General features: G+C 37.3%; 2 protein-coding genes across 5 annotated transcripts in view; one reads left to right on the forward strand and one right to left on the reverse strand.

Moving 5' to 3' along the window:
• Positions 1-330: 330 nt before the first annotated feature.
• On the reverse strand, positions 331-14,734 carry LOC306887648 (polycomb protein SCMH1-like). 4 transcript variants are annotated; one of them, XM_079445571.1, is made up of 16 exons: positions 14,640-14,734; positions 13,332-13,378; positions 12,530-12,610; positions 12,193-12,263; positions 11,864-12,098; positions 11,383-11,471; positions 10,970-11,216; positions 8,781-9,025; positions 4,829-4,999; positions 4,611-4,737; positions 4,308-4,508; positions 3,641-3,808; positions 3,374-3,505; positions 3,132-3,272; positions 2,676-2,818; positions 331-1,504 (listed from the first exon to the last, which is right to left on the reverse strand). In XM_079445571.1, exons 2-16 carry the CDS (start codon positions 13,354-13,356, stop codon positions 1,382-1,384), a joined length of 2,199 nt encoding a protein of 732 aa, XP_079301697.1. In that variant the 5' UTR covers positions 13,357-13,378; positions 14,640-14,734; the 3' UTR covers positions 331-1,381. The 4 variants fall into 4 exon arrangements, with proteins under 4 accessions (XP_079301697.1, XP_079301696.1, XP_079301699.1 ...); XM_079445570.1 differs by having other exon boundaries at positions 12,530-12,607; positions 13,882-14,728; XM_079445573.1 differs by having other exon boundaries at positions 12,530-12,607; positions 14,640-14,695.
• A 1,142-nt stretch (positions 14,735-15,876) lies between these two features.
• The window catches only part of LOC306887376 (mitogen-activated protein kinase kinase kinase 5-like), a 34,819-nt gene continuing 30,274 nt past the window's right edge, over positions 15,877-20,421 (forward strand). Inside the window, exons 1-7 of the mRNA XM_079445051.1 lie at positions 15,877-16,392; positions 16,480-16,619; positions 17,385-17,572; positions 17,678-17,846; positions 18,310-18,416; positions 18,523-18,693; positions 20,037-20,149. Of these exons, the coding sequence (XP_079301177.1) occupies positions 16,062-16,392; positions 16,480-16,619; positions 17,385-17,572; positions 17,678-17,846; positions 18,310-18,416; positions 18,523-18,693; positions 20,037-20,149 (1,219 nt within the window). The 5' untranslated portion in view covers positions 15,877-16,061. The remainder of the gene's footprint in view (positions 16,393-16,479; positions 16,620-17,384; positions 17,573-17,677; positions 17,847-18,309; positions 18,417-18,522; positions 18,694-20,036; positions 20,150-20,421) is intronic.

A 20,421-nucleotide genomic window follows, 5' to 3' on the forward strand; every position in this document is an offset into this window, starting at 1 on the left:
AGAGCAAAATAAACCAATAATGGTTGTGCTGTCCCCATGTGGTTGATAAAAGTAGTGAACCAGCACTTTACAAAAATAGTAGAAATCAGCTCAAAGTCTTAATGTTTTTGTTCTTTTTGAACAAATAGACAGTGGGGGGCATTTAAAATTCAGAGAGTGTAAAGTAAAAGTTGAGATCTAATTAAAACCCTAATTTGTGAAATTTTACAGGAATAAAGTTTAAGGTATAAATCAATTTTTGTAATAAAATAAAATACAGTACGCTTTCTATCAAACCAGACAACATTAAACTAAAGTCTGAGGGAAAGTCGTGAAGAAAAAAAAACAACTAAGAGAAGAAAAGCTCCATATTTTTAATTGAAGCTTAGAGTGTAACGCTGTCAACGTATGCACTCTACAATATTGTATAAAAGTACAAACAACAAAGACAATGTAAACATCGACACAATACATAAAATACAGGCAGAGTGTATAATAGCAGTACATAGCAGTAGGTGCGGTCATACTAGACTTCCTGTCATATGCATTTGAACACATGAAGAAGTCTTGTGCTTTGCTTTGAACTGCTAATTGGTATGACAAAAAGACATCTGACCAACGGAGGATCTAAATGTCACACATTGACCTTTTGGACCAATGCAATGCAAAGAATAATAACTTTTAACACTGTATTGTCTGCGGTATTGCTGTAAAGTGGAGCAGATAATATAATATTACGAATGCAATGTTATTTGTCAGTTACAATAGATTCAAACAGATGGTAGAGAGTGACATCATATCCTGTTGACCATATTTGTTCTCTAAGTCTAGTGTGACTGCATCTTAATTCCTAAATGTGTTGTGTATAAAGTATGGATGATGAGTAATGGTCTCTGTGGTGTCAGGCCAGAGTGATTTCCAGCATAATGTGGGAGGTCTAGTGTTTATCTGCAGTTAATTGAAGAAAATCAGTCTTGTATAAAAAAGCCATACAAAACACCCTTATTGATGTAGGGTGACAAATATACAATTAAATGTAAGTCGTACAAATCAAGGCCCAAAAACGGCCTTTATACTGTCCACTTCACTGCTTCAGTCAAGTCCGAACATGTGAAATGTTCTGATACGGTACTAAACACAACCGCGAGTGTAATGTGAGAACAACCGCAAGGATATCAGTCATAAAAACTGATTATAACAGTGCTATAATTAATAACAGAATGCATTAAAACCTGGAGGAACAGACTATCGAACAAAATTAAAGGTAAAAGAGATGGGCGGAGCTTGAAAGCTTGCCGACACCTGCTACAGTACTGGGGGACACAAAAATCCCAGCATGCCGTGTATCTTGAAATGTGCTTGGAAGGGGTACAGGTCGAAACCCATTGAAGTGCCATGAAGGTCAACGACCCTGTTTCAGTCTGTCAATGTGGAAGGTGAGTTTAAGGGCAGGACCCAACTTCAGCCCCATGTATTTCATCATAACGTCACTGCGGAGCAGGAGGAGAGCTTTGCCGTCAATTTCCTGCAAAAGAAGAGCATCACCCCGACAAGGCAATGTTTAGTATTTTATTGCACAAACAATAAGACAGAGCATCTTTCATGTGTATAAAGATACTGGACACAAAATCTACATGCCCCCAAATGTTTTCTCGTGACTGTTGGAACTTTGTCAGAGGCTAAGATTCATCTTTAAATTAATGAATCGATCATTGATGCTATGTTATCATGCTATGTCAAACAAAACAAGAGTTCATTCAACAGATTAAATCTTTTACGATCCCTGAAAAGGCTTGGATGGTAAAATAACTATAAAAAATTGCAGTGTGCTTCAAGCTCAAGCCCCCAGCTGTCTTTTTAGGGCATCCTCCAATGTGAAGGGCTTCTGAAAACACTAGAGACAATAATAATAATTCAGTTTCACAATAATTCAATCTCAGAGTTTAGACTTGCACAAATTAAATTAATACCCTATGTTCCTAAAGAATAAAACAACCAAAAAAAAAAAAAAAAAGAACAAAAACCAAAAAAACCGAACTAAAAATAAATCACAGAATAAATTATGTATTTCTGATTCATTTACTTAGCTAAACTGACTGGGGCACACATTCAACTAGGACTTATTACTGCTTGTCAGCAAAACAATAACATACTAGGCATGTTTTAATCAATATTATTAGAGGTCAAGCAATAATGGATTTCAATCATACAATAATCTGTTTAAAGAAAGGCAATAAACAGATTATAATGCTGATACTATCACAATCTATATAATGAATGTGCTAATGTTCTTAGCCTTTTTCACGAAAACCAACAATAAAAACCAGAAAAAATGTATGCATAATGTTGGACATTTGATAATAAACATGCAACATTTTACAAATTAAAAAGCATAAAGTAAACACTGACAATTCATTAGCAGTATCTCATAAGTAATTGCTTGGCGTAAATGCATTGTATTTATTGACTGCTACATTTTCTGGAAACACAATCTAGCAGAAAGCATTGCATTTGACTTTGAACATGCAGTGCTCATATTAACTTAAATGATCACCTTTTTAAGTTGGCTGTATAGCAATTGTTGTTTTTCTGTCCCCTGACTTTTTATGACTTTAAATTTGGTCAAACTTTTATGAAAATGTAAGTGTCCAACATAATTACTGATTTTTTTTATGGACCCTGTATTCCTCACTTACATGTTTGCGGAAGAGGTCTGCGTGGGGTCCAAGCTGAGGGTCAATGTCTCTGATGAACTGCATAACATCCTCCACCGTCCACAGGTTTGGGTCTTGGCCACTGGGTCGAGGGCTTTCCCTTGAGCTCAGAAAACGCTCTGAACCTAGGCGGCAATCAAGACATATCAGTAAAAAATGTTTGTGAGGTTCGTAAATTGTTCATATAAGTGTGTTCATGATTTATATTGAGATTTACAGTGGGGTCGAAAAAACTAAAACGCAAATGAAACATTTCACATATATTATTACAAATAATTTCTTCATTAAAAATGATATTAACAGCATCACAACGTTGAATGAAATTGTCAATGTCACAAATCTGCTTAGGTTTGAGTAGTAACCTGGAAATAATCTTACAAATTTTCAAGGTTTTGTGGATATGACAACTGATCTTCAACGATGGGGTAGTTTGCGTACCTGTTGATCCCAGACGATGTAGTTTCCCTGGTGAGCTGCTACTTTGAGAAAGGGAACGCATTGCCAAGCCATGTCCAGGGGACAAGTGTGTTTTCTCCAACACCTCTGAGCTGCCAATCCCATTCTCCATCAGGAAGGGCTCTGATCAAACACAACGATATAAAAACCCTTACAAAGAGGGCCAAAAGACAGAGGAGTTCACTAATTAAATGCTGTTTTAAAAGTGGAACAGTGTGAAATACCTTCTGAGGAGAGACGGTGGTTTTTAGCTATTTTGTGCGGTACAGAGTTGCTGTTGTAGGCGTCATGTTGGAGGAATCTCTTAGTGGCCCGACTGGGTCCAGAATTCAGACTTTCTGTTAAGTTTCTCCTTTCTACAACACACACGAGGCTCTCTTTTAATTTCTATACAACAGTAAGATCAAAGAATGCAACGGTATACAACGATAAGATCAAAGAAAATATAGCGATGAGCCACAGCAGATGTGTTTGCACGCGTGAGCGCTGACCCGTGTACATCCGGCTGTCATAGTGAAGTCCTCCCACAGGGACGGGCTGACTGCCGAACAATGGGTCGCAGTGCAGGTTATGACAGAGTTTCTCCAGGAAGCGCAGCACATACGTCACACTGTTCACTGCCGGCAGTGTTAGAGTGTGGTGCTGCTGCTCAAAATAGGCTGTAAAAGTCAAATGGGCAAAGTTCAGTGGTCACTGTTAATCTATTATCATTAAACTAAGGGCTGCAAGATTAATTGAAATGATACTGAATTTGCAATATGGCTTAGTGTGATTATCAAATTATAAAGCCTGCAACTGAATTAAATATATATAAGTGCTGTGTGTTTCAGAGTGAATCACGGCACTGTTCCCATAAATAATAGTACTGTAAAATTATTTTATTTTATCTTAAATGGCACATTTTTTACAGTGAAATACTACAATAGGGAAGTTTTATTTTGTAATAATTATTAATTAATTAATAATGAATCACAAAATTGTTGGCCAAACTGTGCAAACCTATAAACAAGCACAGCAAATCAGCATTTCAAAAAATCTATTTGTAATTGCAGGAAAAATGCAATTAGATATTTTCCCCAAATCCCCTAACAAGAAGTCCAGAAGCCTGTGAGGCTCTTACTTAATTTCTTTTAGCTTTGTGGGTCTGTGCATTCTGACCTGATATGAGCTCTCCTCCATGGCCTGGTTTGAGGCAGGAAAAGACTGAGCTCTGGTTATGTGCACAGTCAACACAGGCTTGAACACACTGCTGCAGCACAGAGGAAGCTCTGCCTGGCCCAAAGTGATCTGGCAGTGACTGGATACGGCGTGCATCCAGATGGGGACCCGCTTTCCCGTACTTATTCAGGTACACACATACTGACACACAAACAATTGCAGGGATGTTATAAGCAAAGAGGATACATGACAAGGAATGAAATATTTATTTATTTAGGAATAGATCTGAGACACTTGCAGTACCTGTAGGGGCCTGTAAGGCAGCGCTGGGAATGGTGGCATTGTCCAGCGGAACTGAGCTGGTGTCTGGTTCTGGAGTGCTACTGCTTGGGGAGGTGGGCATAGGGTTGGGTCCCAATCGGGGTTTTCTCTATATACAAATAAACATGGTCATGAGGAATCTGCTTAAATAATGATGCTGCCATATAATTATCACTTTGATTTCTGCTAAAGAGTTGCACCTTGCTGCCAGGTTTGGGGCCTCTCTTTTTTGGGATCTTAATGGGATCTGTTGCGTTCTGCTGCACTTTTGGGGGCCAGTTGGCTGGCAGTTTGCCTCTGGGTTTGCTGATAGGTCTACCAGGACCTCCGATTGTTCCTTCAAGCCACGCTGTCCTCTTGGCCCAGCTTAGCTAGAAGACAACATAAATATGCAAAACAAATTCAAACTCCCATTTAAAGTATTTTGGTAGCAATACCGTACATTAAAAATAGTTCTGTCAATCGATTAAAACAATCAAAACTAATTAATCACATATTTTTTTCTGATATTAATCGCAATTAAATACAACATTAAAGTTTTTATATACTTTTATATTGCAATAATTTTACATTCAATCTTCAAATTATTTTTAAGATTTGTTTAATGGCATCTTTTTTATGACTGAAGGCAAATGCTACTGTTGTCTCTATGAAATAGTTTTTTTTTTTTATATATATATATAATTTATTATTTATATTTTAATATTTAACCATTGACTATGGCCATTCAGCATTACTTTATAATTAAGAGCTATCAGTTTTAATAATTTTTAGACTTTTAAAAATGATTTCTAATTTAAGTGAACTTAAAACAATCTTCACATATACCCATTATGACAAATGCTCTTATTTACCTGTGCCCTTCAGCAAGAAGGAAATATACAGAAATTGAATAAAGTTATCAAACACTAAATTCTAAATTAAACATAGATGAATCCATAGAGCTACAAAAGTTATTGATTTCCTCGTTTTTCCTTTGTTCTTTGATTAACAGACAGTGGCTGGGTTATTAGGTTATTTGGCTGCTATTACTTTAAGAGCTGCCGTTGTTGGACGTGATGTTTGTAGTTTCATTCACGCTTTAATATGAAATGGTACAGGCTGCAGCGCACGCCGCTGTATTTGTGCGTGCAAGTGAAGTGCACGTGCTATGAGCACAGTATAATGGCTGACAGGACAGGAAAATTTGTTTTTACTGACATAAGGCCTGACAACATCTCATCTGACCGCACGCAGTTCACTGATGTTCTGCTGAAGCTCCCTCGTCACCTGTACTGCTTCCACGCTCGTTTTGTCGCTGGGAAGAAGTTGAGTGCGCGTCTGAAAAGTCTCCTGTTTGATGTGGTCGTAAAGATGTTCTTATAATTGCGTTTAAATACATGCAATTCTTGACAAGAAAAAAAAAAAAGAGACAGAAGCAGCAGCTGTGAATGGGGTGGCCAACCTTAACTCCGCCCCTGCTTTAAATATTTTAACAGCATTAAACTGAAAAAATTAATCGCCTGCATTAATGCGCTTATTTTGACAGCACTAATTTAAAAAAATTACCTTACTGTTGAGCCCGCAAAACAGATAAAAACTAATGGATAGGTTACCGTCAACAACCTCCTAAACTTGCATGAAACATTGTGTTTACCCAGCATGCTGTTACTGGTGGATAAGCTAGCCAAGCTAGCCAAGATGAAGTTGATTTATGTCTTTAATTTTAAATATAAACACCATAATGGGTTTTTGTTAGGGGTGGGCAATATGGCCAAAATCACGTTATGAGTATTTTATTTCACAGTAACAATATAGATCATGATATAGTTATTTTTGCTTTAAATAAGGTCCTAATGATATCAATTTTTTTTATCAAGACAAGTAAACAGTCAGCAATTAAATATGAATAAGAAACTTATTCCAAGCAACACAAAAAAACTACAGTAGAACAAATAAATAAGAAATGTTAGAAACAGTATTTTATGAAGTAATCAAATATGTAAAAACATATTCTTCACTGTGAAAATTAAATATACATTTCTCTTAATAAAATTACAAAAGTGATGTAGCTAAGAGCAGTGAGATTTTCTATCTTTTGTTGTTTGACTAACATGAATGACAAACAGCGAGAGTTTTAGACTGCTGTCACTTTAAGAGCCGGTGTATCTAATATAGTGTAACATGCTTTCTTTCTCAGCTTTATGCCTTCACTTAAGACCTAAATTACTGTTTTTACGAGGATACTTGCAAAGATGGGCATTTTCAATACTGTTGCATGCCTTCACATAATGCAAAATGAGTTCTCTTTCGCTTATGATTGTGTTTCAACAGCTTAAAATCACTTGTTCACAGCAATGTTTAGATAGGACAAAAAAAACAAAACGTCTAATGAAATCCTTTTTTTTCCCTTACATCTTCAATGCTGGGTTTTTAGAACGAATGTCAACCGTGAGATGTGAGCGCAATGGTCAAAAGCATCCGTGTAGTGCATGTTTACTTTAAAAAAAAAACAGCAATGGAAAAGCAGTGGAATGCAAAAACGCGTTTTGTTTGAACTTTGCATGACGGAAACCCAGGTATCAAATCCCTAGGAAAGGGCACAATAGAACATCCCTGATGTAACCTAGCCAGAAAATGATTTCTGAGCAATTCAGAGGATTATCAGCCATAATTTAAAAAAAGAATTTTAATGATTGAGCTGATCATATACAATGTATAGAACCGCATGTTCAAGAGGTCAGTATATTTTATTAAAGGGGTAATCGGATGCCCATTTTACGCAAGTTTATATGATTCTTTAGGGTCTTAATGAAAGGTCTGTAACATACTGTGGTTAAAATTTCTCAATGGTAGTGTAAAAAACACCACCTTTACCCTGTCAAAATCAGCTGTCTTCAGCACGCTGTTCTAGTCCATGCTTCTTTAAATCCTAGTGAGCTCTGATGACTCCTCCCCTCTCTTCCGTGGAGTGACGAGCAGACCATAGATATGTGTAGATTCCCTACTCGACCGCTCCAGATACGTTGACACGTCAGCCATCTCACATTCACCATAATAATCAATGAATATTCAAAGATATATAAGCGTATAACACAGTCAATGCGCTCAAAGATTCGCAGACTGTTCCAAAAATGGCGGATGGCTTACGCATCGCGGCCCATAGAAACAGTCGATAATGAGGCATCTAGGTATATATATGGAGCATACTACTAAACGTCAGCCGTGAAACTGGCTAACTAGCAAAGAACTAGCACATTATTAGGAACGGCCGATTTGCAAAGATTCATAAAAACCCTTATACTCACTTCTTCTGTAGATAGAATCACGAATGATTCGCGTGAACATAGGGAAAGGGAAAGTGGAAAGGGAAGTGGTGTGTGGCCAAATATGGTGGGTGACCCATACTCGGAATTTGTTCTCTGCATTTAACGCATCCAAGTGTACACACATTAATGAACATACACCCGGAGCAGTGGGCAGCCAATGCTGAGGCACCCGGGGAGCAGTTAGGGGTTCGGTGCCTTGCTCAAGGGTCTCATCTCAATCGTGCTATTGAGGGAGGAGAGAGTGTTGGTTATTCACTCGACTCGAACCCACGACCTTCGGGTTACAAGTCCAACTCTCTATCCATTGGGCCTTGACCGCCCCCTACATAGACGCATTTATGTAGATCGGGGATCGGTGATTCACTTCAAAGCGAAAGTAACCTTAATCTTCTGTGTCTTAGATGTCAGGAGTAACTGACGACGACTGCTATATTCATTATTACAGCCAACAACTAAACACTTCAATTGCTTAATCTGAGACATCTTGTCTTCCCCTGCACCGGAGGCGGACAGCTCTCAGCTCTCAGCTCACTCAGGGCGGGTCTAAGGTAAGACGGTCTTGTCAAGCAACTCTCGTGGGAGCAGCCTGTAAAGAACTACGTCATTCTGACAGGAACCTCAGAACAGCCTGATTTGAGAAAGGGGATTTTAAAAAAAGGATAAAAAAAAAAAACACAGGGTGGATTTTTATCATTATACGATGGATGTGTACACACACGTTTCTGTTCAAACAACTTGTGAAGTAAATTTAGCATCCGATGACCCCTTTAAGGATTTCTCAGTAAAATTAAGAACCTAATGGCTCCCATGCTATTGATTGTGATGACTCTAAATACAGTTATACCTTGCTCCCTGGTTTGGGGCCTCGTTTCTTCGGGATTTTAATAGATTCCAGTTCCTTTCCAGGCTGGCTTGTCTGGGAACCAAGTATTCCTTTCTGACCCCAGGGCCCAGACAGTTTGGTTTTCTTACGGCCAGGCTTACGTTTCTTCTGGGGTGGGGGTCTGCCTGGTGTAGGTGGCATGCCTGTCCCCTCTATGCCACCCTCTGGTAGGGCACCAAGTGCACCTAGTGCTTTTGGTAACCCGACTGCAAAAAAATTAAAATAAATAAATAAAAATTAGGGAAAGAAAATACAGCTTACACAGGGCAAAAAACCACAACGTGCAGCGACAAACATAGAAGCAGACGACGAGAAAGGCAGGCTTTGTGTGCAGAGCTGACCCATTTTTCTTTGAGCCATCTCAACAAAGAAATGAGATGTGTTACACATTTTTGGTGCTAGTGGCCTACAGAGATGAAAAGAAAATGCGAGAGAGAGAGAGAGAGAGAAAGAGCACAAGAAAAGAGGAAGAGAAGAGAGAGAAGAAAGACAGAGCGAGAAAGAGATCCACAAATGTGAATTAAACTGATTCTCGAGAACAAAAGCTAGAAACAATGAAAAGTCTGTCAACTTTGTACATTTGAATGCACTGAACATTTATACACAATTCCTTGTCAACAACAACAAAAAAATCCTAGAGTGAGCCAAGAAGACCAGAAGAATCAAATTATCAATTTAAAGCAAAAAAACAACAAAAAAAACAGCAAACACAAACAAACACTTCAGAGCTTTACGAACCTGTTAGTGAGGCCATGATTGCAGTTTGTACTCATCCAACTCAGAGAAATGAAGACTGTACGATCTCACTGAACGAGGGTCTGCTCTTGATCTTGCAGTGCGTGTCAATTTGTGGCATCTTACTCTCTCAGTCAATTCACTTCCTTCCTGCCCCTTAGTTTCGATCTGCACTCTAAAGTCTCTGGATAGTGACACAACGACCGTCTTTCTAGTACAGTTAACCCTGAGAGTCTTTCAAGCACAAACACAGTGGAGTTTGCTTTGGCTCTTTCCCTGACTGATACATTCACACATTTTCCCAGTTTCCTTAAAACAAAGACTCACAAATAAAACACCATAACAACTTTCTTACCCTGACTAGCTGTGAAGTTAGGTGTGTTTAAAGGGCCTGACAAGGCTTGCCTTCCTCTGCCAAATGCCTTGCGTTGTCTCTTTAACCCTCTTTTCTCATCCCACTCAAACAGTCACACCAGCTCTTTAATGCGAGGCCTGCTATTGGGCACAGGGTTTGCAGCAGTGCCAGCTGGGTGGATTCCAACTCCTTGTAAACCAAAACTCCAATGTTCTCTCTGATCAAATGCCTTTATTGCTTAAAGGAACAGTTCACCCAAAAACATCATTTACTCACCTTTGTGTCATTCTAAAACTTTTTAGATGATTATTCCTTTTTATTTGTGTTATTACCTCTACATTTTACATTTCTCTACCTAGGCTATTTTTGTCTCTTCATTGTTTTGTTTATTCATTCTCTACTTCTGTCGTTTCACATTTGCATTGTTAAAGTAACATCTTCTATTTCCCAATGAATTAAAGATACCTGGCTAATGTAAGGTTTGATAGATACTCAGTTGCTCTGGTATAAAAAGATCCACTATGAACATACATGTACATAAATTTAAATTGCATAAAGTGCTTTTCCATTATGTCCCAGAGTCAACTTAATAACACACCTCTCATTTACAATTAGTAAAACTCTCTAACTCAAAAGTTTGGGGTAAAAATAAAAAATAAAAAATCCCCTAAGCTGCATTTGTTTGATCAAACAGTAAAAACAGTAACTTTATGAAATATTATTAACAAAAAAACTGTGTTCTATTAAACCTAAATTTATTTACTCAAGCATTACTCAAGTCTTTGATCCTCAGTGTCACATACTCCTTTATAAATCATTCTATGATGCTGATTTACTGCTCAAAATTTGTATTTATTATTATCAATGTTGAAAACAGTTGTGCTGTATTTTTATGTGATTTTGATCTTTCATGAACTTACTGACCCCAAACATTTGAACAGGCCTCTTTATTTCATGTCTTCCATTCTTGTACAGCTTAGCTCCATCATTCCCTGTGCATGAATGCCAATGTAAACTTGTCAGAATGAGAGAATCTGAATTCATACGGAGTAATCCACACCTTTAGTGCCTGGTGGCTGCAGGTTGTCTCCTGTGAGCGAGCACCAGCCGACTGGGAAGATGTCTCTGGAATCGTAGCGGCAGTAGTAATCAAAAGCACCCCGCCAGCCATCGAAGGTGATCAGAACCTCCACACCCCGCAGCGCGCCCACTGTGGCAGGACAGATGAAGTGTGGATTCTTCCTGTCCACTGCCTCCAGCTTCATCCCCACCTGAAAACCGTTTTGCTCCGGGGCAGGTGGTTCTTGCTGTAGGTCCAAAGAGATGAAGGCAAAAGTAAATGAAACATATCAGGCAAAAAGTAAAGAGATGAAAGGCAAACTTATACACTTTGCTTATTTTAGCATCAAATGTCCAGAATATGCTAATTACATTGAACTCGACTTTTAATTATTGTTTGTTTGTGATAGATACCTTGTGAAAGATTCGGGCTGGGGCCATTTCTGCTCCGTTGAGTGTTTTTAATAAGAACATGGGCCATGATGATGCATTCAGACGAAACCCTAGAGAAGAACACAGAACATTCACAGTCAATTATCATTTCAATTTTATCAAAGCACATTTTTACAATAGCAAAGATGTTGCTGATTACCCATGTTGAAAGATGAGACAGTGATTTTACAAAAATATTGTTTTTGTATTATTTTCTCTTTTGTATCATTAAAAGTATGTAAAGTAATATACTATAGCTAAATTTAGGAGATCGCATCATGAAAACACTGTACGCACACAAGCTGTTGAGGTAAAAGTTAAAAAAATATGTTTCATTGTGAATAGAAACCAGTTTTTGAATTTTGAGATTCTAAGATCTGGAATGCAAAACATTTTAAAAAAAAGCAAGACAAACTAATGGTCTATTTTACAACAAAGTTGAGTAATGGGTAGTCTTTCTCACCAAGCGGCGGCTGCAGCATGCCTCCGTTCTTCTCGCAATTCCCAATGGGCTGGATTTCTGAGGAGTCCACCAGACGCCAGAAATCATTCTTGTTGTCGCTACCGTCCAGCCGCAGGCGGAGGCGGGAGCCCGTCAGGCCCACCACAGTAGCGATGCAGGTAGATGTAGTGTTTCTGGGATCCTGAGCCTCCAACTTCATGCCAGCCTTAAACTCATTCACCGGAGGGGTTGTGCTCTGAGAATAAGAATTTGCCATTAGTTAAGGCATTAATAAACAGTTCATAATAATGACATGTTCCACATTTGTATGTGTGCTTGAAAAGACTCACCTGTCTGAAGCAGTGAGAAGGAGCAGCGACTGCTCCTGTCTCTTTTAGGTACTTCTCCCAACTGAAATGCCCTTAAAAATAAAGGCAAACATGTCAGCATCAAATTACTTTTAGGATTCTGTCTTCATCTCAAATTAGCAAGCCCGTGTAATAAGATAATGGTTAACAATGAGATATAATGTACACCTGAGTAGTTATCAAAAATGACTACTGAAACTTATAGGAGATAACTATTTCTTCCCTAACGACTTTCAGATGTACATTACTACAATGCTGAAGGTAACCCTGTTGAGGTATCTGACTCAAAGTAGCTATTTAAGTGTAGTGCGTTTGATACCTTGGTACTGTGATGGGACACGAGAGGGGCGACCACTGCGAGCGTGCTTGATCCGTTTGCCATCTTTCCACTCAATAGCTGCTGGGAGAGGAAAAGATTTCAATATTACTACATTTATTATTAAACCTGAATCATAAGTCAGAATACATCTCGAGAACAGTTAAAACCTAATTTCATTATTAAAATTATGCCGAAATTGGTGAATATCCTCCTAAACGGTTGGTTATGCCTAAAGTGAACATAAATTGTCAGAAGAAAATCAGATGTGATTTTATATCAATATATTAAATCAGTGCATTAGGGTAGCATAATATACCTACTACTGTCTGTGTGCTTGATGTTAAAAGAAAATAAAAACTCACTACTCTTGACTAAATATTACTAATTTATATTAAAATAAATAAGATATTGCATTTATTGCTATTGGTTGTCATTTGTTTATTTTACTGTTTACTTGTTTTTAAAAATATTTCTACTTTATATTACTTAGGCTAGCATATTTTCTGTGGTATTGGAATTCGCATTGTGAAATTTCACTGGTATCTAAAATGTTGGTGTAATAACCATATTTAATATAATACAATACATGTGTCAATAACCCCAAAACAATAACGTTTTTTAATAGAAAGATTTAATTATAGATTAATAGACTTTATATTAATTATAGATTTATAAATTATATTAATGTGTCAGAGAAAATCTCATAATCATAGTAACAATGTGACAGATTTAATATTTACATCTGTTTGGAAAAAAAACACTTTTTAAACTTATTTTAATGTAATACACAAATAAGACTCACCTTTCTGGGGTACAGGTTTCTTCATGATCCAGCTTATTCCAACCTCTCTACAAAAGACAAACACAAAACTGAGATTTTAAAGCCGTTTCTTCCATCAGTGTCTGTTTTAGGTGGTTGTCCTGCTCAGCTGTCACGGGTCTCTCATTCTTTACATGCTGAACCGTTAACCACGACCCCCTGCCAGCTGTATTCCCCAAAGGTCAATAACATGGACATCGATAAGAAAAGGTAATTCTTCTTGCACAAATGTAATACTTCACCATTTTCCTAACTAGAATGACTCAGGGGTCGTTGGGTCAGACGCTTAACAAGCAGCAATGAACCAAAAAGGTCAACAACAAGCGACAGTCGGAACCCATCATATTTAACTGAAGAACATAATTGTAAGAAAACAATAATACCAACACAGACATCCCGCACCGTTTTCCAGCAGTCAATAAAATCTGAACACAAGTTATTCTTCTCGCGAGCATGTGATCGTTTCATACAGCCCTCGTTTATGTCAAAACGCGGAATTAAAGAATAAAACTAACTGTATGTGTAGAGATACCTCAAAAGATGGCTCCCTGTCTCCCAGTTTTCCAGGTCTCTGTTCAAAAGCAGAGCGCCTTTGAGCGCCAAACACAGTCCCTCCCTCTCCATAAATGACAGCGCAGCAGTGGCGGGGATTTGATTCATCCCAGTGATTCGAATCTTTTGAATCAGTTCATTAACAAAAGATTCATTCGAGCGACAGGAAAGCAGCTACGCGCTTGAATATGAGTCAGGTACTACGAGTCGATTCACTGAAACGGACTTAAAAGATTCATTCACAAGCCAAACACCACTACAGCCTCATTTCACTGGGACGCTACAGTCTTCCGACTCGACAACTCTAACAAAAGCGTATTATTTTGTACATTTAAAATCATGTCAAACTCTCCAGGGACGATTTATGTACATATAAATCAATAAACTTTTAAGGACAGAAAGCACCACACTCTCAAATCCACATCAAATATACTGCTATGCTACGTAGCATCATGCCATGTTTCGTATCGCGTTTCGCAACTTCATATTTCTTTACGCTATACTGACTTTAATCATAAGAAACAGACAGCAAAATATACTTATTTGGGTTTCTGCTATTTATAAAGCAACACTTCACCTCCAATGCTTATACAACAAACACTAGCTAAAGGCTAACCTCTAGCAACTCTCTGAGTCACTTTTTATGTTTTTTCCTCTACATTTAACAAAACTAAAGTTATAAAGTGATGCAATAATTGCTAGGCAATTATTACGGACGGTAGGAAGGGGACTGTTTACCTTGCGGAGAAAGGTTTTTGTGTGATTTCTCAAGTGTGAGGGTTAGTGTTTATCCGCCATGTTTTTAGTGCGCGTGTAGTCTTGTGTGTGTCAGTAGAGGGGAGGGGCTGCACGCGACTGCACGAGACGACTAGACTCCTATCAAATAGGTCAAGAAGGCAACTACTAGTTATCTGTAGTGCAAGTTTGTGCAACTAAACGAGTTGTTTCGTTACTTTTATCTGAACAGGTTAACAATAACTAAAAAATAATGCAGAAATCCTGACCAATGAGTTGCATACTAAATAACATAATAAAATTATTAAAACATTATGTAATGTTGCAATAAATAAAGTACAGTGAAGTGCATATCATGTATTTCAGGTCACTTTTCATTTTACATAAAAAACACACTGTATTTATATTTTGTACTCATTTTTTATTACGCTATGATGTATTCAGTTAAATTGTATATTGATTTTATTTATATTGTCCACTACATTTTATTCCAAGGTGTGCATTTCATTTTAAGGTGCATTTGTATTTTGCATGTTACTTCACATCCTTATTCGTTTATTTATTTATGCTTACATTTTATTCATTGTAGTTCTATTTTTTATTATTTATTTTATTGTATATTTATTTAATTTAGTCTGTTAAATGCCTCCATAGTATACATGTGTGAAACAGAGTGCATTGTGATAAAATTAATCTGTCTGATGCACTGAGATCAAAATAACAGATGTTTTCATTTTTATCACTATTTTGCTTTATGTCTGAATATTTTAGGTTATTTTACTTCTTTTTCCAGACCAAGGTGTTTAATTTTAAAATAAGAAAATGAGTTATAAAAATAATAATTATTGCATCTTTAAAACTATGATTATCTAAAAAAAAAAAGATTGAAAAAAAATAAAAGTAGAAAAAACAATTATTTAAAGAATAAAATAAAATAATAGATCTTTTAAACATCACAACAAACATTTTTGCCTCTGCCAAAATTTTATTTCTTGATTTGTTTTTCCCAAAATGTATTTGTCTACCAAGGAGACACAATTTTGTTATGAAATATGATACATGAAAAATAAAAATAGCCTTTTTATACTAATACTTTTAATAGTGACTTATCTTATATTATATACATTTTGTTTGTAAAAAATGTCCATATCACTAAAAAGTCTTTGGTGAAGTTTTATTTATTTATTATTATTATTTTTTATTATTTTATATTTTTTGCAGTGTGTTGCAGGCAGAGGTCGCACAGCTGTGGAGCGCGACACGAGGAGGCGGGGAACCGGAGGAGGGCGCGTCTAAAAGGATCCTCCTCAGAGTCTTACCTGGAAAAAACTACAGGAATACTTTTAACGCCATAGCGAAGGCATGTCCAGGACGCGGTCACAGGATGATTTTTTAATTTGCTAGGCACTATTTTCGACCTGCACCATGTATACGACTGAACGCAGGCGCATGAGCCTGCACGAGACCAAGAGAAAGGATCCCGTGCGAGTTTCAGCTGGAAGTTTATGGCAGGATCCTTTGGCTCTCGAAATCGGCGGCGGGAGTAAAGGCGTAATATCACCGCGGAGTCGGACCAGGGCTTTATCCGTGGTGTATATAGCCCTTGACGACGGGTCTGAGCCTCAAACTGAGGCGAATCTTTCACTGACATGTCTTAAAGAAGCTTGCGCAGACGCGCATGCGGCGCTGAAGGACATTTCTTATGAGCGCATTGCGTTGGGCACCACTGAAATTCTGGACACTTTCTACAACGCAGGCAAGTTGTGGCATGTACATAGCTGGGATTTCAGGAATATTTCCAAAGTGCATTTGTAAGCAGTTTTTATTTGAACTCTGTGTTTAGATGTTGTGGTGGTGGAGATGAAAAACACCATTTGCCAGCCGTCTCTGTTTTATCACCTGGGTGTCAGGGAGAGTTTCAGTATGACCAATAATGTCATCCTGTACTGCAACAAACGAGAAGACGATCTTCAAGTTGTGAAGGTGAGACACAACGCGCATCCTTCAGAAAGTGCAAGGTTGTTTTCGAAAGTCACCATGAAGTACACCGGGGGTAGTTGTCACAATTTTTATTCCATTGAATATTTCTCAGTGTGAGTATATTTTCGAATGCCAGTTTCTGTATAGACGCAAACATTAAAGCCTTAGCAACCAAAAAATAAATAAAATAATAATAAAATTACTTATTGACAACAATGTTGTCATGCTATATGGGATAAGTTGTTATAATGGGATCTTCTATTTAAACAGTACTACTATTATGAAACATGAAATGATTAATAATACAGCATAAACTGGAACATACATAACTATCGAACCATTTTTGGCCAACACAAGGTGCAACGTTTTGTATAAAATTATGTAACTGTAAGCATGTGACTGCTTAATATATATATATATGTGTGTGTATGTGTGTGTGTGTGTGTATGTATGTATATATATATTATATATGTATGTATATATAATATATATATATATATATGTGTGTATGTATACACACACACACACATAAAATATGTATTTTTATTTTTCTGATAACATGATAACCGCAGACAAACATCACTTAATTTTGTAGATTTATTCTTCAAATAAGACAAATAAACAAAAACACTGCTTTGTAAATCAAGCATTTGTATAATTGGACTTATCACTCTAAACATTATCGTTACCAAGTGACCGTCTTTGTGACAACCTGCCCCGGTACAATGTCATATGTGTTCATTTGGTCTTCTGTATTCTTCATTCTAGGAGCAATGTGGGAGCTACACTTTTATCCCCTATATGGTGTCACCACACGGCAAAGTATTTGCCTGTGATGCCACACTGATGAGGGGCATCAAAGATTTCCTCCATTCCAGCTTTAAAATTGAATCCCTGCTGACCCCTCTGGTGGATCGACTGGTCAAGTTGCTGGAAAGTGTTCACATTCATTCTAGGTAGGAATGTGATGTATTTTGTGCATTTGCTTTTCCTGGAAGTCAGTTGGTAGATGCTGCTTTCAAATTGTGTGAATTAACGTTTAGCACACTCTTGCCTTATAGCGAATACCTCCACGAGGCAATCCGCAGAGAGATCCGTCTGGCCCGAGAGCACTTCACCGGACAGGCCCTGAGTCAGGAGCTGGGCCGGATCCAGAAGCGCCTGGACTCGGTGGAGCTTCTGAGTCCAGACATTGTTATGAGCCTCCTGCTATCTTACCGGGACATCCCAGTGAGTTACTAGAGTTACATATACACAACACTAAACTTTCAGTTACAAACACAGCTAATATGAATGATCACACAGATAGCATACTGTGTAGTTATTATATTATGTAAACAAACAGACTCTTTTATTATACATTTGCAGTATTTTTAAATGCATATTTGTGCCAGAATATCTCTGTGTGAGTGTTTTGATTGTTCCTCTGATGCACACCTGAATCTGTTTAATTATTAATGAGATCTAGAAATGAGATCTCACCGTCCTTGATATAATAAATTATATAGTATAGTAAACATTAAGTAATAGCTTCCTGTTCTTGAAGATTTTCATGCTGTGCTTTTTAATTTGAGTATATGCAATTCCTTGTCTATCCAGAGGAATAAGCGAGAATATTTGACAATGGTTGTGTGCCAGCCAAATGTGTGAATAATTCATTGAAATTGAACTCTCTTTCTCAATGTGATTCAAGGACTACGATGCCATAATAAATCTTGTGGAGACCTTGAATAATTTGCCCACGTGCATGGTGACAGCACACCAGAACATCAAGTTTCAGTATATATTTGCACTGAACAGGTACATTTTTTATTTTATTTTTAATAACGTAATGCACAAAAACAAACATTTATTTGAGAAAATATTAATATTGTCCCCTACAAAACATTTTGAAATGTGTTTAAAGGAGGAATCACCCTGGGGATCGTGCCAAGGCTTTAAAGCTCATTCTACCCATCGTGGAATCGGGGGGCACCGTGGCCTCGGATGTGTACTGCCTGTGCGGGCGCATCTACAAGGACATGTTCCTGAGTTCGGGCTTCAAAGATACAAACAGCAGAGATCAAGCTTGTTACTGGTGAGTCATTACATATTACCCTCTCAATCGACATAATCACCACAAGACTGTTGATCTTTATGTCTGTTGCACACATTTATAAACATCCACTTCACTGTATAGTGCTATGGTAGAACAGCATCTGATCTGAAATAATGTAAATAAAATGTAATTAATAATCCAGGGTTTGCAAACGCTTCCAAAAACTGGTCAGTAGTTTTGTCTTACTTTCCAGTACAAATATGCAAACAGAGAATTTTGAACGGGGGTGCTAGATCAATGACAGGGGGAGCTGGGCAATTAATAGTAAATATGATAAAAACAGGTTGTTGTTATTTTTTTTATATGAATAATAAAATCTCTATATAGGCGCATTTCAAATGTTTATGGGGAGTGTGGGAGTATTATCGCGTTTACTGTATGACATGGGGGTGCCTGCGCAATCATTTTTTTTTTCTCCTGTGGAAAGAACTTAAAATACTCATTTTTGGTTATGATTTCTGCCGTCTCATGCAGTCTCCGTGAAAGGAGCATGTCACAACAATGAACAAGCTCACAGACATAAGAAATAAATCTACAGAAAGCTTGAAATGTCTACTATTAAACAAACCAATTTTGGTTTGACTGAGAAAGTACTAGTTTATTAATAAATAATTAATGTCTTCTTTTTCCCCGATGCATTTATAAACATTACTTTAGCTGGTGCTTTACGTGTGTGCTTGAGCGCGGAATAGGCTATAATACGCCTAAATGCCTATATTAAAGGATGGTTTAGTAGGTTATTATACTAATCAATTTAATATAAACGTGCGACTAGTTGACTAGAAAAATCTTTAGACGGGGACAGGCCTACTTGGCACAAGGAACTGATCCATTTTTAAAATAAAATGCTGACATTACGTGCGACTGCAAATCATGCCACGTTGTATTGCATTGCAATAGTTATACATGTGTAATGAGTCAAATGTTTTTTATTTTATTTTATTTTTTATGGGGGTGCTTTGGTTTTTCTTGGGGGTGTTGGACCAAATTTTGTAGATTTATGCTTTAAACAAAAAAAAAAAAAACATAAAAATGTGCAGTGGGGTACGAAAAATAAATTAATTCCCTAATATACAGACAAATACAATTTGATACAGTTTTGCTTCTCATGTGAATTTGTCTGGTTTAAATCATGTTTAGATATTTTCTTTTACTAAAATGAGAGAAAATTATTTATTACTTAATAACATTTTTATGTGCAGATTTTATTACTGTGGTTCAAGCAGAGATGCAATCGTGTATGTTTAAGTGTTTGTGCTAATTTCTCTAATATTCCATTTACAGTAAAGATGTCTTGTGTTTCTATCTTTGTTGTCCTGCAGGTATGGAAAGGCTTTTGAGATTGAACCATCTTTGCACTCCGGAATCAATAATGTTGTGCTTCTGATAGCTGCTGGGCATGAATTCGACACCTCTATTGAACTGCGGAAAATCGGTGTGTTTGTGTGTACCTCATTTAGCTTCACTGCTCTGGTTGTGAGCACTTTAAACTGCGAGATGGGTCATGGTTTGGTCTACATATCTTGTGCAGTAGTGTTTTGTGGGCTATTGCATGGTCTTTTCTGTATAGCAGGCTAGTATATAGAAAATGATATTTAGTGGCCTACTTGTATAATACAGATGCTTCAGGCATTGAGCATGAATGCATGATGACACAAAGTACATGAATAGAGAATGTGAGAAAGTAACAGTTTGAGGTGGTTAAAC

The sequence above is a fragment of the Barbus barbus genome (genome assembly GCF_936440315.1).
Source record: "Barbus barbus genome assembly, chromosome: 21".
In the NCBI taxonomy this organism is placed as follows: Eukaryota; Metazoa; Chordata; class Actinopteri; order Cypriniformes; family Cyprinidae; genus Barbus; species Barbus barbus.

Coding starts and splice junctions, on each gene's coding strand:
- LOC306887648 (XM_079445570.1), bottom strand. CDS start 14,009: ATGAATCAAATCCCCGCCACTGCTGCGCTGTCATTTATGGAGAGGGAG. Junction 3,273..3,373: donor CCACCGTCTCTCCTCAGAAG/GTATTTCACACT, acceptor GTGTTTGATCAG/AGCCCTTCCTGATGGAGAAT. Junction 2,819..3,131: donor ACATCGTCTGGGATCAACAG/GTACGCAAACTA, acceptor ATTGCCGCCTAG/GTTCAGAGCGTTTTCTGAGC.